The sequence below is a fragment of the Acartia tonsa genome, chromosome 3 (genome assembly GCF_053477335.1).
Source record: "Acartia tonsa isolate MP-2025a chromosome 3, ASM5347733v1, whole genome shotgun sequence".
Lineage (NCBI taxonomy): Eukaryota > Metazoa > Arthropoda > Copepoda > Calanoida > Acartiidae > Acartia > Acartia tonsa.
In genome coordinates, this window is record NC_137262.1 from 15,055,292 (window position 1) to 15,080,298 (window position 25,007).

General features: G+C 33.9%; 2 protein-coding genes across 4 annotated transcripts in view; both read right to left on the reverse strand.

Annotated features, from left to right (window-relative positions):
- The window catches only part of LOC145314291 (uncharacterized), a 24,698-nt gene extending 8,051 nt beyond the window's left edge, over positions 1-16,647 (reverse strand). The window contains exons 1-6 of the mRNA XM_080154146.1: positions 16,435-16,647; positions 13,010-13,095; positions 11,878-11,923; positions 2,717-2,796; positions 1,873-1,949; positions 735-838 (exon numbers count right to left, since the gene is read on the reverse strand). Of these exons, the coding sequence (XP_080010272.1) occupies positions 735-838; positions 1,873-1,949; positions 2,717-2,796; positions 11,878-11,923; positions 13,010-13,095; positions 16,435-16,509 (468 nt within the window). The 5' untranslated portion in view covers positions 16,510-16,647. The remainder of the gene's footprint in view (positions 1-734; positions 839-1,872; positions 1,950-2,716; positions 2,797-11,877; positions 11,924-13,009; positions 13,096-16,434) is intronic.
- Positions 16,610-25,007, reverse strand: part of LOC145313425 (uncharacterized) — a 12,215-nt gene continuing 3,817 nt past the window's right edge. For 2 of the 3 annotated variants that reach the window (XR_013877330.1, XR_013877331.1), the window contains 18 exons: positions 24,738-24,873; positions 24,569-24,651; positions 23,898-24,206; positions 23,300-23,467; positions 22,286-22,368; positions 21,938-22,039; positions 21,469-21,825; positions 21,169-21,367; positions 20,598-20,874; positions 20,379-20,477; positions 19,831-20,023; positions 18,862-18,951; positions 18,511-18,605; positions 18,044-18,183; positions 17,874-17,943; positions 17,616-17,775; positions 16,965-17,518; positions 16,610-16,694 (listed from right to left, as the gene is read on the reverse strand). Coding sequence is in view for 1 of the 3 variants with exons in the window: in XM_080152837.1 (XP_080008963.1) it covers positions 17,434-17,518; positions 17,616-17,775; positions 17,874-17,943; positions 18,044-18,183; positions 18,511-18,605; positions 18,862-18,951; positions 19,831-20,023; positions 20,379-20,477; positions 20,598-20,874; positions 21,169-21,367; positions 21,469-21,825; positions 21,938-22,039; positions 22,286-22,368; positions 23,300-23,467; positions 23,898-24,206; positions 24,569-24,651; positions 24,738-24,873 (2,646 nt within the window). In the remaining 2 variants the exon portion in view is untranslated. Of the gene's footprint in view, positions 16,695-16,903; positions 17,519-17,615; positions 17,776-17,873; positions 17,944-18,043; positions 18,184-18,510; positions 18,606-18,861; positions 18,952-19,830; positions 20,024-20,378; positions 20,478-20,597; positions 20,875-21,168; positions 21,368-21,468; positions 21,826-21,937; positions 22,040-22,285; positions 22,369-23,299; positions 23,468-23,897; positions 24,207-24,568; positions 24,652-24,737; positions 24,874-25,007 lie in introns of those variants that run through there. The other variant, XM_080152837.1, reaches the window with a different exon arrangement.

Below are 25,007 nucleotides of genomic sequence, written 5' to 3' on the forward strand. Positions count from 1 at the left end.
TTATTGCTTCAAATGATTAATAAGAAAGCTATTAACTGGATCTATAAATAATGTTTAATATCTTTGGTTTAAATGTTAGTGGATTTTATATGATTTCCTATGTTTATGTAAGTAATCAAAATATAGAAACTAAAAAACAATAACAAGTTATTCAAAAACAACTTAATTTTTAAACTTTAATAACTAGACTTAACCACTATAGGTTTTCTAATAATTATACATTATTTAACAAACGAATCCATGCTTTTTAAATCTGTATTCCAAAGTAGCTTGATGTCTGTCCGTCCGTCCTTAAGATAAATTTTTTAGGCACCATCAACACAAGTGTTTAATTTTTTTAATTACCTCTTTGGGCAAAGGCCACAGGGGCTAGAGGCGAAGCCGCTAGTCCTATTATAAAGTAGTAAGGTATTTTTCTAAAGCTCAAGACCTCAATAACAACTGAACCGATTTGGTTCACTAAATAAGGTAATCCTCACAAAGGTCTCGTGATGGTTTAAAGCTTTTTTTTATCAAATTTAAATCTTTGGATGATTTTCAGCTATTTTTCTGGGTCATCTATGCCCCTTCAAATAAGGGGCCCTTAGATGTTAGGGGCGTATCCACTAGTTTTCATATATATATGAGCGGCGTCAATATAAAATGGAAATTTTTATGTTGTATTGGATTATATCTTTAACCTTACCATCTTTTACTAAGTATTAAAACATTTTTATAAAGTAAGTAACAGTTACCTTAACATCGTCATTTAAAATTAGCATAAGCTGTTGAAAGATTGGTAAAAATCTGAGATTTGTCATATTATATCTTCCAGGGGATCCTGACACAGCATCATCACCTAAACAAGAATAGTTTTCATCATAACTGAGGACTTTTTAAATTGAAATAGGTAATAAGGTTTTGTTTTTTAAGAACTTCCGACAGATAGGCAGACAAAAAATGAATAGAGCAGATCCGTATATTAGGAATCTTGACTATAAATTGCAGCTGTCTATCTAAAATAGCAGTTGAGAAAATCACATATCCACAACAAAAAGCTTTTGTTTTTTTAAGCATGAAAGACGGGCAAAATAATGTATAGAGCAGGTGCACATAAAGGGCGTTAAAAACAATCGCTTCACTATTTTGATTATAAACATTACAGTTTTGGTCAAAAACTAATAAAAAATTACACAATTCAGGTTCAATCAATGACAATGAGAAAACAATATTGAATTTTGAATGTACTCCCCTCTCCAGAGTACTACAGATCTAGACCTCGCCCTAGTGGAGAAATTTTCTCTACGTGGAGAATGCAGATTTTATTACAAAATAAAACAAGGTTGACATAAAAAAGACAGACCCATCAAACACTGAGACTTACAGCTCTGTCTAGTTCTTGATTTTTGATAGGTCTTTCTTTTTTATGTCAAATTGGCTAGGTTTGTGTTAGAAACCTGGTTAAGGTGTCTATAGAAAGGCCTTTACATGCCTTATCAAAAACTCTAAACATTATGGGGTCTATTTACAAAATTTTAAGTACTTAAGAAGTACTTGTTCTTTTTTAATCTCCGTGTAGATAAAAATTCTCCACTAGGGCTAGGTCTCGAGCCTGTAATACTCTGGATAGGTGAGTAGATTAAATTCAAACTGCGCCCGCCCCCCCCCCCTCCCCTTTTACACTAATAGCCTGGCATAAGAAGTCTGCCGGAGGCAAAGGAGAAAAAGTGAAGGGGCAAGGCAAAAAGACTTACATTGAATTCAATTTAAGGGCGCGCCAATTTAAGTCCTTAACTTTTTGCCTTGTCCAAAACTCTTCCTCCGGCGTTCGTTGACATTTGATCGAAATGATGATAAAAACTAGAGGAGCTGTACTCCTGTTAATCTAACTACCTGAATTTGGAGGCCTGGGTTGAACGAAGTCATTATTTGTGCTTTGTTCTGACAATATCTGGTACGTTTTAGAACTCCTTAATTAATATACAGATGACTCTTTTTTAATAGCTAAGCTAGATTATAAAAGCTGAGCTGGTTCTTTAAATGTGTAGCCGTTGCCGCTGCCAGAGGCACAGTCATTAATATAATAGCGATCTTTAAATCAAATTGGCTACGCGTAAAATTAGGCATAATAATTTTATTTCTTTTATAAAAATAATTTATTTTTTGGGTTGGCCATAGTAGATTTTAGAGATCTATATTTCTAGGATAGCTGGCATTGCACTGCTGTAAAATCCATGTTTTATTGGCAGCACAGGCAGTTGCGACGGCAACGGATTCGACTACGGCCACGGCTACGGCTACACCAGCGGCAACGGCAACGGCTACTTATTTAAAGATCCAACTCTGGTAATAGTAACATTATAATATTATCTTATTTACGCGGTGCTTTATTACAATTGGGTTGTTGAGCACTGATAACCGTAACCCTCCTTCCTTTATTTGGAAAAAAATGAAAATAAGAGGGGGGGGGGTACCTTTTCCCCCTATTCCTAATTCTTGTTGGAATACTAACATCGCCGTACCCCCTCCACTCATCCTCCTCTTATTTTATATTTATTTCAAATACAGGAGGGGGGGGGGGTATCGTTGCTCGAGAGGGTTATTTGTGTAATTCATAGCACTAATCTTAAAAATAAAAGGTTTCGTATAATCTCCCCAAACAAGAGATTCCAAGTCTAACCATCTTAAGGTTTTTCACAATCTAACTTTTTAGAAATATTAAGGTAATAATTCTTACTTTGTAGCTGACACACAATCGTTCATAAATACATGAAAATTTTTGACCATATGTTCAACTATTCGCTGTCTTACTATTTCCTAAAAACAGAATTTGTTATAAATTTAGGAATGAACAAGGGGGGGGGGGGGGGGGGAGGAAGTTTATACACATATAGGAAATAAAAATTCAGTATCAAATTTTGCCCTGGCATTTTGGGCTTGTTTTTATAGTTATCAACCTAATTCTTTTTGTAAACTCTCATATATGATTGGATCTACCTGTGAAACTTTGAAATTGGATTTTAGGACCTCCTTCTAGGGGCTAGTGGGGCAAAAGACCACTCCAAACACTAAAATTTTAAGTACTGAACTTTTTTTTAAAGATATCGAGCTGATTTTTTTAAGTGGAAACTATTTTCACATAATTGAAATAAGTGGTAACTAAAGATTTCATTAACGCACTATCCTTCTAGGGGCTTTAGGGGTAAAACAACCCTCCCCCCAAATAAAAAAATTATAAGTTTTAAGCTTATAACTTAAAATTGTAGTGTTGGGGTGGGGGGGGTTTGGTCCTTTGCACCACTAGCCCCTAGAAGGAAAGTCCCAAAATTCAATTTTCAAAGTTTTACAGGTAGATCCAATCATATATGAGAGTTTACAAAAAGAATAAGGTTGACAACTATAAAAACAAGGCCAAAATGCCAGGGCAAAATTTGATACTGAATTTTCATTTCCTTTAAGTTTACAAACTTACCCCCCCCCCCTTATTGAATTGGAAAAATTGCTGCGATGCTAGCCTGACAAACGACATATATAAATATAAAAAGTAACAGGATGTCTATCTGTCGGTAGCTTAAATCTCGCTGACAACTCGACCTATATGGTTCATCTTTACAATGAAGATTCTTAAATGGCCTTGGAAGCGTTCAAACTATTTAAGGGAAGGGTACCTTGATAAAGTGACTTACTTCTCACTTAATACAGACAAATGCACATCCTCTTTCTCTCTTCCTCACATTCTACCAAGATATACTTATCTGGAAATAAACACATATAAGTTAAAGGGAGAGGATAACAAATACATTTTACATTATATCTGAAATCACAATTATTATACAAATAAACATTCAATTAGTAAACTATAATATAACTAATACTATAGTATATATTATAGTTTATCATTCATTATTATTTATCTTTTTCTTTTCTTTTTTTTTTTCATTTTTGTCATAAAAAAAATATATTCCAAAAAAATAATAGAGCATAGAAAGTATATAAAATATGAGATCTGCATCTGACAAATTTGATAGAAAATATCACAATATATGAAAGAATTTCAACTTAATTATTGACTGTGAAGTAGAGAGACATGTTCTTCAGCATCTCTTCAACCCCACCACGTGTATTGTAGCCGACAATGTTCATGGACATGAGTCTCTTGCACAACTCCAGCTCTCTGGTGATTCTTCGGTGAGAAATGACCAACCTGGCATCATGGTTGCCATGTGGAACTGGATTGATTCTGCGGTGAGAAAGAACAGCCCTAGCATCATGGTTGCCACGTGAAACAGAACTCAACCTGCGGCCTACACCTACAGATCTTCTAGACTGTGTGTTTACAGGTCTAAAAGAAGATGTAGTTTGTGGCTTAATCCTAGAGTTTAGGTCGTATTTGACCAAACTGGCATCCATGGAGTCACGGATATACATCCAAATACAGCGAAAATAGGCTTTAGAACCTTTCAAATTTAGTGTTACACTATCATTTTCCCAGTTAGAGGGAACATGGCAAAGTAAGTTGTGTTTGTTAAACCTCATTACCCATCTAAATGGGAACAAAGGATTCTTCCCCTCATTCACATTTTGCTGGTTAACAAATTCCTGGATTTTCGAAATTTCCTCCCACTGAGTATTTTCAGCTGGGGTCAAAATAGGGGGAGCAAAGGCAAACCGGATGTTCCAGTTGCACAATAGGTATTCATTGAGAACACAGAGAATGTTCTGACATTCTACCAATCCAAGATGTTTATACAAACTAAAAATATCCAAAACAACTTTGATGTCATCATACTTACAGTTTTTGATGAACATCTCAAGTTCATTGACAAGCTGATTCACTTCAGTGTCAGATTCAAACATTAAACAGGCTAGAGTATTGTCAATGCCTGGAATAGACTTCAACGTTTCTGAGAAATCAGAAAATGAGTCCTCACAACCAACATACAAAATCTTACAGGTATCCACAGAACTTCCAGGTAACCTGTAGTGGAAATACTTGCTTTTAGGCATTCTGGAGCGAATTACCATGACACTCATTGTTATATTAAACAATTTCTGAAAAAAAATATATATCATTTTCCAAAATATTCAAACTAATCAAATATAAATATAAATTATTTCTATAATTGTTGGCTGCTTCCAAAACAAATCAATAGTAAATAACTTTAACTATACTAAAATCAAGTCAAAAGATTAAAATCATACTTACTGAACTTAATCTTTAAAGCACAGTGGAACCATTTATTTTCTGCTACTTTTGCTTTACATAAACCAAGCAGAAAAGAAATACATGGTTTTTGCATAAACCATAAAAAATACGAAATAAAATGAATAGGTACTTATTCTAAAGTCACACTTTAATCTGAAAAAAACATAAGAAATAAAATGAATACTTACACTTTAATCTGAAAAAAACATGGTTTTTGCATAAACCATAAAAATAAGAAATAAAATGAATACTTATTCTAAAGTCACATTTTAATCTAAAAACTAGTTTCTGTAAAAACAGTAAAAAACTAAAAAAATCCATTCTAAGATATACTTTTACTTATTGTAAAAGTGTCTTGTGATAAAAACATGAAGTAAAAAAAAAGGTTATTTATTCTGAAATAACTAGGGATCATGTCGAAAAAAAGATATAACTCTTGTTTGTATTTAAACAAAGAGTTATTAGTGCTTACCATTTTGAACAATATGCAAGAGATTAAAACCAGATGCTCCTCTTTTAGTAAGACAATCAGCCAATTGTTCTGCACCTTTAACCCACTTGATCTGATTGATAACTTTTTCTTTAAGCATGCATTTTAGCATACCAATCTCAATTCTCAATCTCTTATCATCAATCAAAGAAGTAGACATGATAGCATCAACACAAGAGCGATTATCAGTAATAGCTTTAATCTTGATACTATCTGCTGCTTTCCCAGTCAGCTCAGATATCAGTCGCCTAAGGTAAATAGCATTTTCTAACCCATCTACCAAGCTGAGTGCTTCAGCTGCAAGTGTACTCCTAACAATTCTACGAACTTTGTTAGCCTGCCACTCAATCAATGACATATTGTCATCCTTATCTTTAAGGAATATCAATTGACCACCTACAGAGCCTAGACCATCATTGATATTTCCAAATGATGCATCAGTATAAACCAGAATCTCTAAACTTGCTACATCAAGTTTAGGAAAGAAAATCTTACACTCACTTTCTTTCAGATGTTGAATGACTTTTCTAGCTCTTACTAGATCATCAACAGTGCCTTTCTTAAATTTTGTGCTCAAATCTATCAACTCAAATGAAATATCTGGTCTAGTAGCTCTAACAACCCAATTAATTCCACCAACCATTTTCCTCAGATCAGAAAGTTCTCCTTCTGATAGAGGGGAATTCTTTTGACGAGCTCTACTTGGCTCCAAAGGTTGGACTTTCAAATTTTTCTCCACATAAGCATTTTGATCTAACATAATTCCATAGTTAGATTGGTTTATCTTAAAACCAGTATACATAAAACTACCTTTCTCATTCTTGCCAACCTGGAAAGCATTCATCAATGGAATAATGACTTTTTCATTAAATTCCATAGTACCTGCATGAATAAAATCATCAACATGTACACCTACAATTCCAATTACCTCACCATTTTGGTTGACCATGAAGAAAACTGCAGGATCAAGTTCAGTTGCCCTAAATCCTGCTTTAAAGAGTTCATCAATAACTCTTTCATACCATTGTCGGGAAGCATCTTTTAAGCCATACAAGCATTTTAAGAGCTTCCAAATCTTGTCTTTTTCAAGATTTGCCTCCTTAGGGGGTTTGACAAAAACTTCGCGTTGAATTTGTTCCCCTTGGAGAAATGCTGACTTAATGTCAGTTGTCTCTACCTGCCAGCTTTTGCTAGCCGCTAAAGACAATATCAATCTAAGAGAACTTTTGGTCATAGTTGGGGAATCTGAAACAATTTCATTTGTTTCTTCATAACCCCGTGCTACTAATCTAGCTTTAATTCCATCATCTTTTTCACAAACCACCCAGGTTGTAGTGATTCTAGGTTGACCAACATCCACTACAACCTCATATGTCTTGAAGTCTTTCAGCTTTTGAAGTTCTGCTTCCTTTGCTGCTAAACATTCTGGTTGCTTCTGCAAACTTTTAGGAACCATAACAGCATGAACTTCCTCAGGTGTATCTTGAATCTTTTCAAATTCAACTGCTTCACTGTCGAACCAAGCTTGAGTATTATCATCATACTCTATATTCCAAATATTAGAATATTTTCCAGAAGCTTTGCCGCCTCTGCTGATAATGGTTGCTTCATTCCAGGTACCATCTTCTTGACGAATTCTAACCTTATCATTGACACGGATAAGATTAATTTTGGCCTGTTTAGTATTCTTAACAGGAGTCAACTCTTTGTCAGCCTTCCTTTTGTTAGAATGATTTTCTTCATTTAAGGTACCTTCTTGTACACTTAGATCCTCTTTTTGTGAAGTATTAGCTTCAACACATTCACTCTCATTATCAGGCAACATCTGAGAACCTACAGTCTCAATGTTGTCTTCAGCAAATTCTATTATAGAAGAATCATTAGTATTATCCTCAACTGTATTCTCCTTTACACTACTTGGCAATGAATCAACTACTTCCTTGCAGTTGTCTTCACCTCTTACTTTAGCGGCTAGTTCCTCCTTAGCCTTTACAATCCTGTTTGCTGAACACCTTACAACATTGGCTCCATGCCTAAGATGAATAATCTTACCATCTTGAAACATAACTTTGGCAGGGCCTCTCCATCTGTTTATACCTTCACGAAGATAATACACAATATCTCCATGTTCAAGCTGCATCTCTGCACACCTTATCTTAGACTTAAGAGCTCTTTTGATTCTCTCGCTAAATTCTGACTCAATGAAACCTTTGCGACTTGCTTTTAAAGCCGCAATATGAGCACCTAACCTATCACTTACTGTGCTTTCTTCCCATGAAGGGGGGCCATCAGTCATAATATTTGGCAAATTTGGATTCCTTCCAAACACCAATTGATTAGGACTGTATCCATGTACATTTTGCAGACAATTCTTAGCCATGCAAGCCCACGCCAATTTTGCATGAATGGGTATATTTGGAAAATCTTCATCTATTCTATCTACTATATTGTCAACAGTATAGTGATTTTTTTCACACATACCATTTTGGTAAGCAGCTTCAGCCCCTGTAGTAAGATCTACAATATTCAACCAGGACTTGAGCTCTTGCATCTCAGCATTTACAAATTCTCCCCCATTATCATTCAAAATTGCCTTAGGGACACCATATACAGCAATCCACTTTACTAGAATTGCAGTGATAACATGTTCTGGATTTTTATTAGGTATAAACGCAGCTTGAGTTAATCTTGTATACATATCAATCATATACAAAATGTGTCCTGATTTCCATTTCTTAAGATCAATAGCTACTTTTTCATTAAAGTCTGTTGCCATTGGCATTGCTACTGCAGGCCTATCAGGACTTCTTTTCCTAAGAATACAGGCTTCACAGCCATCAATAATCTTGTCAAGCATAGAACCCATTCTTGGTTGCCATGCATTAGCCCCTTTCAAGAGATCAACAAAACATTTCTTTGGTCTGTGACCAAATTGCTTGTGAAGTTTTAATAATGCCTTTTGGCATTCATTATCTTCACATGATTTGAAATCTACTGCCAATACTTCTTCAACCTGACACACCTCACCACTTTTCTCTAGTAGTGGCAAAATGTAATGTCCTGCTGAAGAAGTAAACAAATCTTCTGATTTGTTATCATTCTTTGAGAAGTAGACTTTATCTTCATTCAGATTTAGAATCATACCTCTCTTCTTCATGTCTTTCTTAGACAAAAGTAGAGGAATATCTGAACTGATCACATCAATTTCCAGTTGATCAAGCTTTCCAGCTATCATGGCAGGAATCCTATATCTACCTACAGATTTTAGTAATCCTAGATTACCAAACTGGAATGTTTTATTTCCTTTCATTGGTCCTAAAACCATATCTTTCATGTTACCTGGTAACGATGCTATATATATTTTCATCCACTCTTCCCCTGCTACTGAGGAAGAGCAACAAGTGTCAAGAGCAGCACAATTTATTGCTTCTGCAGTAAAATGCGCCATGGTCTTGGGATCACTTGCTTTTAAAGCAATGTCACTGAAAAACACATGTTCATTCTCATTGCTTTGAGAATTATCAGTGGTTTCAGTATAATTCACACTCTCATTCTTGTGAGGACAATCTCTAACAAAATGATGAGTGGACTCACATATTCTACATCTGAGTTGATTACCATCTCGACCAATTCCATTTTTCTTACCTACCGGTTTCCCACCGGGTTGGAATGGTCTACTACCATAGTTATTGGGTCTGTTACCCTGATAACCATTACCTCTCCCTTGGCCTCTTCCTCTATTATTACCTTGGCCTCTTCTGAAGCCTCCTCTATAGCTATTAGCTGCTAATACATCCTCAACTGGCTCAGATTTTATTGTAAAACTATCTTTAGATTTACCTTCAGATGTTTCTGAAGCTGAAGAAATAGTATTTCCTAAAACCTGCCTCATTTGCTTCTTAGCTTTATCATAAACTAGTAAAACTTCATCAAAGTCTAGCTTAGACATTATCATACTCACCTCCCATCTTTCCAGATTGGCATTTAAAATTAGCATAAATGTAATAATGTCTCCATCAATCTTTTGTCCGACTCCTTTCAGACGATTGACATGGGAATCAAAATTCCTAAGAAAATCATCAATGTTTTGATTATCTTTTCTTTTACAATTTACAAAATCCTTAAACCTTTGAAACTTATCCACTGTTTTATCCTTACTTAGGATCTTATCTAAATAATCTGTGATATGTACTGGACCCTCTGGAGATTCTAATTGCTCAACAGTTAAATTTTCCAGAATTTCTGACTTTATGTCTGTACCAAAATGACATTCATCATCAGGTAATGCTAATGCTATAGTAATACCTAATTTTTCCTTTTTGATATCAGTAATTTTACACCAAAGTTCAATTTCCTTTTTCCAAGTTTCATATGACCTTGCTTTACTCAGCACAGGTACACTAATGCTCACTCCTGGAGCCATTTCTGTTTTAGTCTAACTAACCTATGAGAGAAAGAGATGGTCCGTAGATCGAAACGTAGCTGCTGCTACTATTGATAAAGTGACTTACTTCTCACTTAATACAGACAAATGCACATCCTCTTTCTCTCTTCCTCACATTCTACCAAGATATACTTATCTGGAAATAAACACATATAAGTTAAAGGGAGAGGATAACAAATACATTTTACATTATATCTGAAATCACAATTATTATACAAATAAACATTCAATTAGTAAACTATAATATAACTAATACTATAGTATATATTATAGTTTATCAACCTCAACCCTCCCCTTCCCTAACCTCAAGGGAAATAACCCCTGGAAAATACCCTCAGGTTTTAAAAAAAATTTAAAACAAAAATTTAAAGTGGAACGACTTGCGCCTTCTAATAGAAGCATCTTAAGCGTGATCTTTAATAACATTAAAAGATGAATAATCTAACATAAAAGTTTAGTTTAAAGGCGAGATAGCTCTACGATTAATAATATAAGGAACCTCCAAAGCCCTACAAGTACAAACAGAGTCCCGTATCAATTTCTTGACGCAAGTGCCGATATTTTCTCTTTTCAACTATTAGATAATGAAAAGGAAGCACTCGGAGCCTTTTCATAGTTTCAATAATCAAACCATACAAATAAAAGGTGAGAAACAAAAACATAAGGATTTTACGTCAAGATTTATATAATGTTCAATGGTAGTATATGCTCTTTTATATTATGTATATCCGGTCGCAATTCATTAATAAACTGTAAGAATCCCCACAAATCAATCTTAGAATATAAAATGTTTTTTTAATGGTAAATAAACTTTCAGATTGCTAGGTTCTAGCAAGCTTACAAAAAAAATAACATTAATAAATACTTTATGCCTAGCTTTTAATTTAGCTTAACATGATTGTTTTATATAGTAACAAGGATGACAACATCCATAAAGGCGAAGCAGTGAAAAGGTAGGACAAACGGACATTAACACTTCTAAAGTGTCAGAACTGAATAACCAGAATATAAATGTATAAGAGTCGAAGCAAAATTGTGAGTAAATTTGTTGAAAAACTGCTTAATACAGAATAACTTATAATTACATACTTACATTTTTAGGACTATATTATAGAGTTGCTTCCCTTATAATATTGTACTTTGTTGTCCCAGAAATCAGTATACCAAAAATCAGATCAATGGGATAATTAGATAACATAAAAATTTGTTGTTGAAAAAGTAAAAAACTCAACATGTTTAAAATGAACTGACCGACATCCTGGTAATGATTATAGAGTTGCTACGCTTTCTAAATCGTACTTAACTACTACAGGAATCACCATGCAAAGTTTGAAATCGATAGGACAATTCTAACATGCCTAAATTAACGAAAAAAGCTATCCGTGGACCGTTACGGACGTACAGACCGACCCTAATTAAATAAAAGCTTCGCTTTTAAAAATAGGATAGATAATTGTAATGTATTCTTGAATAGGTAAATAGGGGAGGGTATAGTAGGGGATAGTACTATACTACCCATTTCTCGAGGAGGGGATTTTTATGGAGACAACATCTCCAAGAAATATAGCATAACTCAGTCCCCCCCTTCAAACAGCAGAAAACCTTCTATGGGCCAACTTGAACCTTCTATAAAAATTGTTGAACGATCGGTCAAGCCATTCAGATCTTATTGGACATACACATAGATAGATAGACATCCTGCTGCTTTGTTCGATAGGATACAGGCAGATTTTAAAGTACAATATGAACTATTCTAACCTGAAGTATTCCATAGCAACCGCTTGTAAACTGTGTCTCTAATCGTCTAATAATAAAAATGTATTTATTATATCTAAATTCAAATAGTATAAACCAATTCTCATCTATAATACAAAGTAGAATGTCTGTCCGTCCATCCGTCCGTCCGTCTGTCCGTCCATCCGTCTGTCCGTCCGTCTGAAGCTTAAGATCTCGGTAACCACTGAACCGATTGGATTCTTCTCTTCAGGGTATTCCTACTGGTTCTGTGGTGGTTTTAGGCTATTTTCTTGGGGGGTGGGACACCCCCATCCCCCCCAAAAACAAAAAAATCCCACTCCATTTTTTTTGCAGAAGATTTCCTTGGTCCTTTTTTTGCAGAAGATTTCCTTGGTCCTTTTTTTGCAAAAGATTTCCCTGGTCCTTTTACGAATTTCACCTTAATTATTTTTTATCACCTCTTGAGGCAAAGCCCCTAGAGGCTAGGGGCGAAGCCGCAAGTATAATAAATAGGATCTATAAAGAGAGGGGTAGGTTTCTGGTAGAATCCGTAACGGTGTGTGTTTAAGGCTTAAAAATAGGGGTATAGTCCTTTCCACGACATCCCTCCATAAGGAGCGATTCTTCGTATTTTTAAAATGGCTTTTTATAGGTTATTTTAGGTTAGGTTAGGTTATATTGTGTTAGGTGATTGCCCCACAGGGTTAGGTAATTGGCCCCGCAGGGTTAGAGCCCCCAGCAGGGGCTAGAAATAGGAGAAAAGCTACTGTGAAAAATACGAAGAATCGCTCCTTATGAAGGGATGTCGTGGAAAGGACTATACCCAAAAATAGTAGTAGAACGATAAAATATTCACTAAATATGTGTATTTCTTATGGAAAGAACTACCTATAGACAAATTTTTTTTATTTAAAAAAGTTAACATAAATTTTTATCGTTCTACTACTGTTTTTTACTTATAACACATAACCTTTACGGATTTTACCAGAAAACTACCCCTCTCTTTTTACTTCTTGGTTATGATCAACATTTTACAATAAGTCAATTTATAAATAAAGTTATTGAAATTATATTTTACTGGTGGAAAACACTAAACATTTTTACTTTGTTATTAAGCTTTTTTATACAAATCACTCAAATACTAAATATATACCTGTAAAGAATATCTGGAGAGACCCTATTAACTAGTATTGATTTGGGAGCATAGGCCCTCAGATGGAATAGTAACTCTGTCTCATTCTAAATAGTAAGCATATTAATTCTATTTTCTAAAGTGGTACAAATAAAGGGGGGGGGGGGGTTTAATGCAACCATCTCGTAATCAATGTATAAATGGCTCTTAGAATTAGAATTTCGATCTAAAATTCTGCATGAGTAATCTTTGGTAGGTCTGTTTTCCCTAAATCGAACAAAAAAGTTGAAAAAGTAACGGCTAACGGCTCAGCCGTTTAGCCGTTTTTTGGCTTTTTTTTTGGCAAATCTGTCATAAATTACGTAGGAATCAACTTTTTGAAACATATTTTTGATTTAAATCATGTGAAATGATACAAAAACAACATTTTTAGATTTCTAGTACCAGCAACTACCGGCTAGAACCGTTTAAAAACATTTTGGAGCAGAAAATAGCATTATGTGGAGTTAGGTTTCGTGATGATTTGCATTAAAAATAGACCAAAAAATGACTAAACTGCTGAGCCGCTAGCTGTTAGCCGTTATTTTTCCAACTTTTTGTTCGATTTAGGGAAAATAGACCTACCAAGGATTACCCATGCAAAATTTCAGATCGAAATTCGAATTCTAAGTGCCATTTATACATTTATTACGAGATGGTTGCATTAAACCCCCCCCCCCTTCCCTACAGGGATAGAAGTAAATCTTCATCAAGCTTCCAGTTTAAGATTTCTATGGATCTGTGGTAAATAACATTTTCATCCCAATGATAAATAATACTATATGATTAAATTGATGAAAATAGTCTATATTTTGAAAACATTATTCATTGTAATTCCCTTTCAGCCCCAAACTTATTAAATTAATACTCGCTTTAAAAAATGGCAGTAGTGATTAATTAAAAAAACAAACATTGTATATACAGTTTTACATTAAAACTCTAATGTACCAAAAACTTATGCAATTTTCCATATTAAAACAAGATTAGTTTTCATAGAAACTTGAATATCTGATGAACTTGGAGCTGCGCTCCGATGTTTTAATTAAAATATAGTATAATTGAATATTTTTTTAAAAACATATAAAAGAGGTAGGTAAGTACATTTAAAAATTGTATAAAAACTTAAATGTAGAGAAAATCTTATAATGTTTCCAATAGGGATGGGAATCCGTCGAATTTTTAGGCCGGATTAGGATTCCGGATTCTGAAGGAATCCGTCAAAAAAAGTGACGGATTCTTGCGGATTCCGGATTCGGATTCCGGATTTTAGCAGTATTTTAAAAGGCCGTCCGTCACAGAGGGATAGCTTTTTTCGTTAATTTATCACTATGTTACTTGGTTGAAGCCTTGATTTGTTTAAAGTGTTGACTTCCAGCATAACTAAAACATTTACATCACATTAGTAATTATAAAAATTTGTTATGTAGAAAAAAAATTAAGAGGGAGTTGTAAGAAAAAACTCAAGACGGTAATTTTAGCCTACCAATTTAGAATCCGGAATCCGCTATAAAAAACGGATTCCGGATCCGGATTCGGATTCCAAAATTGGCCGAAAATTGGGCGGATTCCAGATCCGGATTCCCATCACTAGTCTCCAAATCACTTTTTACCCATTAAAAGCAGTTTTAATGAATCTGGTTTATAATAATTTCTCTGCGTTGATATATGATATCTAAGCATTATCCAAGCGATGCGGCTAGACAGGCTAGGGGGCTGAGCGCTGCGGCCATAGTCATTATTTTGTAGACAGGGGTATAAAAAAAATTTCAAAATTGTCATATTATAAAAATAGCGGACACTCCTAGGTTTTACTTAAGCAATGTCAACTCCGACGTTTAGGACTCCTATGTTTGGGGTAGGACCAAAACACCCCCCCCCCCCCTTAAAATCTCTAAAACATGCTAAATTTCTGACTGTCGAACTGACATGCATTCATACAGACAAACCAGATGAAGGCCAATGTTTTAGAGGACTTTAGTGCCATCAAAATGCCTTATTTCAAAAAACATAACTATATTCATATTTTTCAAGTATAACATATGACTCTGGCGTACTTAAATAGTTCTTGTTTTTTTAGGAAAACATAATATAATATTTAGGATATGTGGTATTATCCTCTTAGGATTTATTTTCAATTTTGAAAATTTGAGGAAAAATGATGTCGAGATAGAAAAATATTATGAATATAATTAAGGAAATAAGAAAATGATTGCGTTATCAATCAGGATACTTTAATTGAGGAAAAAGAAAATTTTGTGGCTGAAATTAGATAATCTATAATTTTAATATGTTGTTATTAAACGTGAAAAGAAAACATTTTATTTTAATGATTCAGTCATATTTTAAAGATCCTTTAAAAATCCAATTAGGCAATATAAAAATATACAATCATCTCCTAGCTAATTTTGAATTATTAAGGTAGTACCTATCCGTTTTATTTTCTTTTTATAATTTTACATCTTAATCTTTAATAAGTAATTGTAACAGTCGGACAGAGTGACGTACGTTCATACTTTAACTATGGAGGAGCTGCACGATCAACGAAAAATGCAAAAATATTTGTTTGATTTCTTAAACGAAGGTTTTCTATAATTCGGTTAGCTCTTTTCGTTAATTTAGACATGTTAGAATTGACCTTTATAAAAAAATATATCTGACTGTCATTTTAGGGTGTGCAAAGTGAGCCACTGTTTACTTATTTATAGGAAGCCATTAGTTCATAGCTGTCTAGGTTGTTTGTAAATGAACTAAACACTTTGTTTTACGGGATCATTAAGTAAATGCCCCCTCCCTTTATGAAAAAGGTTAGACGATATAATGTGCTGGGGCCTTATTACCCCAAAAGTTATCCAAATATAAATGTCTACAAAAGAAAGCAGGGAAATGAAACCTGTAAAAATAAAGAGATTTCTTGAGAAGTAGTCTAAATACGGCTTTGATACTGTGTAGGAAGAAAGTAAACCAACCAAAACATTTTTTCAATTTAATTAACGTCAATAGCTAATAAAAAGTACCTAACATATTTTATATTCATTAAGATCAGTAAATAAGGGTACTCAAATTTTTAAAATTGAAAGAAAAAAATCCCAAGAGGATAAAACCCAGTTCAATTATTTCATTTAACAATGAAGGGAAAAAAAGTTTGTTTCAAATGATTTAAAATTGTATAATTTGGCGAGAAAAGTGGGAACACAAGTTCTGCCGCCGTTTTTACAAATACACGTGACTTATGCCCCATTGAAGCAGCTGCCATGCCAAATTTTAGAGTTCTACTCCTATTTTACAGTTAAATTCCCTTTCCAAAAAGACACCTAAAAAGCGGCTTAATCGCCATTAATTGACGGGTTTTGGGCTGTATCAGTGCATAGCCGCCGTCTTAAAAAAGCTCTTTGATCAAATAATCTTACCTTTAGTAGACTGATATAGGCCTGCAAACTTATATCCTCCAAGGACTGTGGCTTCAGCCTCCTTTGGGGCGGCATTGTAAATCACCCCAGTAGAAAAATCCTCCAATTTATCCCAACTGTTTCAACACAAGGAATAAGTAAATTTCCTCAAATATTTTATTCTTACATATTCATGTTTCTCTGCAATTAAAATTGATGAAATCTCACTGTTTGTATATTAATTGTCAAGTTAAGGTATCTTAATTGGGTCCTTTCCTTCCCTCAAAGTGCTCGTCGAGTAAAGAACCCCCCCCCCCCCTTTCTTTCTTATTTTTGATAAATTGGAAATACAGTGGTAAGGGTTAGCTTTTCCCTATTCATAAATAATGCCGGGCCTTTATCTGCGGTGCCCTAACCATGCGAGGCTACCTATGCCAAATACCCAATATAACCTAAACTAACCTAACCAGAAGTAATAAACAAACAAAAATTTAACCCACCCTTGTTTGCAAATAAAATTGGGAGAGAGAGTTCTATGTTCAACAAGTCACTTTCAGGGAAAACGTTCCTATTTGATTGAAATTCCCAAATCATTTTCATTTCTACATAGAACAAAATTTTCTATAATAAAAGTATAAAACTATACAATAAACACACTTATTTACATTTAACTTTAAGGTAACAAGTTATTAACAAGTACTGGTATTAAAATAACTATTAACACATAGTAATATAAAAGAGATCAGTTAAAACAAAGTTCTTTGAACAGGTACAATAGTAGAATATTTACACATAAAAGTAAAGAATAGGAAGAAAACTAAATTCTAATATTTAATTGTTATAAAACTGAGCAAGAAGATAAAGATATCACTTAAATTTTCGTTTTTTTGCAATAAAATAAAAAATAAGTTATTTTCTAAGATTAGAAATAATTTAGTTGGGTTTCATGAAGGTATAATTGAGCAACTACGGCAAATAATTTTATAGCTAAGTAAAACGTAATGTTTCGTATTATAATCTTTAAGAATAAATGCCAATTTGGTTTAGACTGTTCAGTATTTCGTCTAGAAATCCATTAGTCATAACATCTCCAGAAAATTCAGTCCTAAAACAAATAAAAATTATAATTCAACCAAGACACTTCAATTGAGGAAATTAAAATTAATGGGATTTTAAAATCGTATTACAACTAAAAATCTTACCTATGAGGTATAACAGACCATACAATGTCTCCCGCAGGGCTAACTGTGAAAGTATGCCCGGCATTGAATGCCTTCTCCAGCAGGTTCAGGATCCTGCGTCCAAGCTCGGTATCAGGTAGAAAAGCAGTTCGAGGAAAGCCAATCGCGATAAAGGGTTTTCCTATAAATTTTTAAACATTAATTGTTTTGTATTTAAGTTATGATCATAAATCAGCAAATAAAATCGTAAGAAATGTTTGAACAAACAAATGTTTATACCTGGATGTGGATGTTGACTATTTTGTACTCCATTCTGGAAGTTGTAGGTTATCTGGATACTGTGATAATCCTGACAAAAAAAATTATTGTAGAATCTGAGTATATTTTGAGTAAGTATCACTATTTAGTGCAAGAAATATACAAATTTAATGAAAATAAAAGTAATTCACCTCAAAACCTGGAAGACCTTTGGGAATAACTTTGTATGACATGATGCCCGTTTCCGGTTGGTCCCCGAACTTGTCCCCCAGGATCTGCCCGCAGGACGGACACTCCAGGTAGGTGCATCCAAATTCAGGATTCTGGTTTTCTAGAATAAAAAGAAACTTGTTTGTAATCATTTCTAAAGAATAAAATGTTTTGTTGCTTTCCCTCAATGTATATCAGTCTTGGCTTATTATTAAAAACCTCGATCCAACACCTAGTATTAACAAATAAAGATGTTAAAAATGGTTCCTCTTGTTGCTATTTCTAATGTGACAAATTAAATAATAGTTAGGGGAATGCCTTGGCTTAAAATATACACAACTCATTATTATACAAAGATAGGACTTTCAGACAGAGGTCATGCATGAATTTTCAAAATAATAATAATGTTAGACCAGAAAATAAAATGATAGGTGTCAAATTTATCAACCTGTAAGAATTTTAACACAAATAAGATGAAATCTATGTCCACACTTTTCCAGGGAAATAACGCGGCTATCAGGATCCAAACCAGTTTCTTGATTTCTAAAGACAAATTTTTAGTTAGAATATTTAGCAGATTTTAAAGTAACAAGTAATATTATGAAAATTGTTAAAAGGGCAGAATCTTAATTTAAACAGCCATATAAATAAGTGGAAAGTAATTCTCGTTTCAAATACTATTCTGTAGTCTAAAATGTTGTAATTTACCATGTAATTTTTCTTTAATTTGATTTACTGTTAAAAGATGCCTAATTAAAACCCTAAGTAATAAGAAATATAATAAAAACCAATCTTCTACCTTGAATATTTAGATTTAGATATCAGAGAAGCTGAACATATTTGACAACTTCCATCCACTTCATCCTCGTCGCGTACAAATTCAGACAAACTAAAGATATAGATATAATTTAATAATGAAAATTAATTGGAAAAACCATGTAAAAAGAGAATACTTAAGCAAAAGCTAATTTACGAGAACAGAGGTGAATTCTTAAAAAAACTTTTGCCCCACTAAAATCAGTTTCCCTCACTAAAATTTTTGCGACGCAAAATTATCCCCTCTAAATTCTTATTTTGCCTCACTGATTTTAGTGGGGCAAAAGTTTTTTAAGTATTCACCTCAGGGGTTTTTATCCTTTTTCAAACATGTACTCTTTTAATTAGTAAATTTGGCGGTACACCGGCAAATTTACTAATTGAACGCAATAGTGAGACAAAATTACTAGGGGGACATCTCTGAATTAATCTCTAGAATTTTTAAAGCATGGTCTCAGGTAAAAATAAAATGCTTATTGTAATTAATTTCAAATTAAAGAAGTTGTAACAGAATTTAGAAGATTTAATGTAACAAACATTTGTTTCTTCTTATTTTTTTTTATCAAAAATTGATTTTGAAATGAAGAGAAAATCTTCCGATTGTGCAAAACAATACATATCTCCTTTTTTAAAATCCTAGATAGTTTTACTTAGATGTCGCCATGCAAAATTAGGTTAATCTAATCAAACCTAAGATAAAACTTTAACACAATTCATATATAAAAAAAAATGATAAAAGTTTAAAGTTTTAACTAAACTATATCAAATATGCTATAGATGGAAAAACAAATGTCACAAGACAGAAACTACAGATTTAATACATTTGTACGTACACTTGTTTTTAGCATACCATACTTTTCATTTTAGTTTATTTATGTAAAAAAAAAATAATAAACATAAAAATTATTGAAGTATCTTTTAAAATATCGAGAAAACTTTTTTTTATTCTCACCTTAGAACTAGTTTCTCTACATGAGGTGAATTCATAACCATAGGAGGTGGGGGATTTTGTGAAGGAGGGGGTGAGGCAGGAACCTTAGAGGTGGGTGGGGAAGGTGGCAGCAGGGGCTGTTTGGTTGGGGAGGTAGAGGCTGAGGAGGTATTTAGAACTGTTCGTGGGGCGGGCACTGGCTTCTTTCCATAACCTTTAAATTCAATCCATGTACAAAAGTAACAGGTTGAATTTCTATCTATAATCTGTGTGTTTGTAGTTGTACCCAGGGATTTCGCTAATTGCTGGAATTATACCTATGGTTTTACATTATAGTGTTGCTTCTCATAGGTCCTAGGAAGGTTATGACATTTTTTAGGGGGGTACCTCCACCAACCCTAGAGAAATTTTTTTACATTTTCTTTTGGAACTCACGAGTGGGGGACGTTCCCCCCTCCCTAAACTTTTATCCATTATTTTTGACCCAAACGAAATAATTTCATGATCATCATTGGGGATCTATATCAATTCATCCATCATTGTCTTATTGTCCCTACATTGTATCATACCTTGAGTAGGTGTATGTAACCTACTGGTAGGTCTTCCCAGAGATTGATGAGAGGATGCCAGGGATCCAGGTCTTTCTTTCTCTGGAGATCCTATTGAACCTGGAATAATACCCAGTTCAAAATCATTAAAAAAAATTTAATATTTCTAGAATAACATTTAATTTTAAAAATCACAAGAAATGTGGCACCTCTAGTGACAAAAAAATGAACTAAAATTACCTCCATAGTGGCTGCTAGGCAGAGACTGTTGAGAGCCGAGGTAGTGTTTAGGTGGCATTGGTAATGGATTCATTAAAATAACCTCAGACAAGGTTGGATCAATTGGACTCACAGAGCCGGATCTATCTTCGTCAATATAGTGATAACGGTGCTTTCGCCGCCGTTGGTCTCCAGGTCCAGCCGTAGATGTTGACATATTAAGCTGTTGCTGGTTGTGTGTTTCTATCTCGTCTGACAACTGGCGCTGGTTAACGTAAAGCTCACGTTCAAATGATTCCTATAAGAGTTTTATTTTCAGAAGATATTTTCTATAAAATTGTTTATTCTATTACCTGGTCCTATATGTATTTACTATTTATCGAAAAAAAAACTTCAAATACAAATTGTACTTCATGGCACATATATTAAGATGAATTGAATAAGTATTTAATCCTTTAAAAATAGCATTTATAGTAAGAGTGATAAAAGGTAATTTCAATTTTTTAATTGTAATCGCGTGACGTGGAATGAAAGTTATTTTTTTACTTTTTGTCCATAGGAATTGTACTTCTCACTGTTATTAACTTCTTACCTGCAAATCTGAAAGATCTTGGCTGTATGGTCTTGTCATGCCTCTGCTAACCTGGAGAGCACTACGGGCACTGATGACGTCACTATTGCTATGCTGATGAATGCTGACTGCTGGTGGGAAGGGACGATTGAAGGACAAGGTTGGATCAGACAAGACACGAGTTCCAGACATGCTGATACTTCTCCCTGACATCCGGGTTCTAAAAAAAAATTTATAATTATAATAAATCAAGAACCTTCATTTCTCAATAGATTTTTAAAAAAATCCTTCATAACGTATTGGACAGAAGAAAAAGTTTACCTATCTCCTCTGTTAGGTGTACTTGTAAGTGTAAACTCCGCCTCTTCTTCCTCATAGTCAAACAGTCGCCGTTTGCTTGGCGTCTGCGGGGGTCCCATGAAACCCTCGACCCTGCTGGTACTACCACCAAGCAGCCTACAACTGGCCCCTCCGACAGAATCAAGCCCATGAGTACTTCCACCAAGTATATTACTAGAAATCTCCAATCCCATTTTATCGAGACCCATAGGGGATGACCGACCCAACCGGTCAATTGTATGGTGGTTGTATTGGCGGTGACCGTTGCTGACCGGCGATCGGCCGATTGTGTTTAGGCGTGGATCTGACCGGCCAATTGCCTCAAGCCTAGGGTTTGATCTAAAACAGAAAATGTAGGTAATGAATTTTAAATGAATTGAAAGAAGAAAAAATTTATTTAAATATCCTAGGAAAAAGTATTAAAAGTTTATGAAAAAGAAGAATTAGATACCTGGCTAGTGTATTAATTTTGTGAGCTGAATTACTGATAGCGTTGAGCCTGTAAGATGATCTGGAATGGTTTCTACTGTTAGAAGAAGGTGGGGGTCTATACCTGGAAATATTATTATTGTAAATATTGGTGTTTATACAAAAATTCGAATACATTATGATTTTTAAGCGTTAATTTAAATTTTTTAAACATTAATTTCCAATCTACCTACAGCGTTTTTAATACCTAGTCATGGAGTATTTATATCGTTTAAACTAGGTATGAAAAAAAAGTACATTTGTTTTTTAAAGCAATTTCCTATATTTATTATATCAGACAATCGAATATTGCGGATTTTTTTTTGTTTACCGGAAAGTTAAACGTCCTCCGTCCTCATTGCTGTCCTCTGTAAATACACTGTCCTCTTCATCTCCATACAGGTCCAGTAATTCCTTAATAAAAATACGTTTTTATATTATCAATTTATAAATACGACAAGTGACTGCGACCAATGGGATAAAAATAGCCTAAAACCATCCTAAGACTTACAGTTCAGTGGTTAACGTGATCTTAACTACCAAACAATACGAAGGTTTAAACTGATTTTTTTATTTACTTTATTTTACAGCAAATTGATTTTCCCTTTTTTGGTTATTTGTTTTTACGTTGATCTTAAAAAAGGGCTAATTTGTGAAGGATAAGTAAAGGGATGGAAACGGTAAAGGGTAAGAAATTGGAAGTGATGGGGAATTGAAAGGGAGTGATGTATCTGCAAAAAAATCGCTACACCCAAGTATAAAAGACTACTAAATAAATAAATGAATCTCAATTTTACGCTTTGATTTGTGTAATGTGCAACTACGATAATTAAGAAACAAAATAATGTGCAAATATAGAGCTAATGAAAATTCACAGTAAAGTAAACCAATAAAAAGATTAGGTATTATTTGATGCAAAACTGATCTCATATTATTATTTATATTACATTTTAACAATAGAAATAATTACAATACACCTACGTTTTCTAAACATTTTCTGTTATGAATTCAAAAATTTTGAAATTATATTAACCTCCATTAAAAAATAGCTTAAAATAGCTTAAAGGGAAATACCAGGGAGGGAGTGGATATTGGCCTATTTATTACACTAGTCCCCAAAGTTTTGCAACTACGTTATTTTATATGTACATTAAAAACTTTGGGGACTTTTACTGAATTGTGATTGGTTAATTCAAAACGTTTTAACAAATAATTTTAATCTTCAAAAGAGGTAATCTTGTTTATCCTCATTGAGGATGTATTATACATCAATTTATCGGCCATCGCCTTAAAGTTATCCCTTTAGATCCCAGAAAAAAAACACATAAAATTAAGATAAAAATACCTGACTGCCCAAGCTTTCATTGTAATATGACCCGTTCCTTGATGAAGCTGCATAACCATATCTGTGCTGTCTGAGCATGGATTCGTGGCTGAGATACGTTGATATGGTATCTATAGAGGGCCTGCGCACCATGGATCCAGTGTCACTGAATGAAGAGAAGGAGGAGTCCTAATGTATAAAAAAAGTGTCAAATAGTTATATTGAGCAAAAAAACGTTTCTCCACTAGACAAAGTAGTAGTATACAAGGGTGTCCTAGCCTTTTTATATTTTTTTTTTTTTTGGGGGGGGGGGTAAATTTTTTTTGAGGAATTGTAACTTTTAATTGGGAGGTAAAATGGCACCCGCAAGATAGAGGTAAATTTTATATGGGGGGGGGGGGAATCACCCCTTTACCACCCCCTTGAACATCCATGGTAGTAGTAGTGAAACTGTATACCTAATACGGCTATCACAAGCAAAAAATCTATTCCGCATAAATCTTTTGAGTTCAATAAATAATCTTCAATTGATCTTTATATTGTTTGTGTAGTTTTAATTTTTCTTAGAAGCTTGTAATATTTTAGGTAGGTATTTATTCAACATTTTTACTCTTTTTGCCTGAAATCTCCGATAACGGTTTGGCGGATGCATGCCGCCTCCATTGACTCCGCCGTTAACGTGGCCGTTACCCGCCGCCACAGGAAAACTAGCCTCTGACATTGACGGATGTCCAATACGGCGGGCACTTCTCATTGTGTTAAACTCGTATTGATGACGCCTTTGCGGCGAGGTATGGTTGCTGCCATTTTCACCATCCGCCGAAATTAGGTTCTGTGTAGAATAAGAGGAATTTGAATCTAATCCTGGGGCGGACATGCGGCGTTCACGACTCCGCCTATTATCACTTTTGCTTGATTCGTTGATATCCTTAAAAAATACAAAAATCTAACCTTCATATTAGTTAAGAATAAGATACAAGGCATAATTGATTGAAACATTTTATCAACTACTAGCATCCTAAGGAGTAAGAAAGTAGGTAAATAGCATAAAACCAAACTTAGATAAAAGAATTAAAAAGCCTAAAACCATCCATGGACATAATGGAGAACTGAATCTGTCTAGTAGTTAACGAAATTTTGAGCTAGACAAAAAAACCTTACTACTTTAAATATTAAGATAATGCGAGCATAGGAATAAGGTACACTAGCTTCTAACAAAGGTTCTCATATTCCAGAGATATTCAGAAGCCAAATAATATCAATATCAATGTTCCTTCAAATATACTTTACCTTATGATCTTTATGGCCAAACAAAGAGTTCTTGTGTTCCTTGCCCAATAAAGTATTTACTAAATGCTTCATAGTTTTCTTTCCTAAAAAATCGTGGTTAAACAATAGGCATAAAATAAATATTTTTATATTTTTATAGTTAGGTTCTTATTATTTATGACTTTTATACCTTTAAGCTCCATAATAGCTCTGTCTCTACTTTTACTTCTTTTATCTTGTTTATTAATTCTATTTCTTCTTTCTACCTCCTCTTCCGCCAATCTCCGCCGTTCCTCCCTGCGTCCAAGCATTGCGGCTATTTCGGCCTAAATCAACAAAAATATTGGCTAATACTATGCCAAGAAATTATGTTGACATCACATGTCTTTTCTAATATATTGTTTTTAAGAGTAAAATAGACATTGATTCACTCTGAATGTAGGGTACAAAAACAATCAAT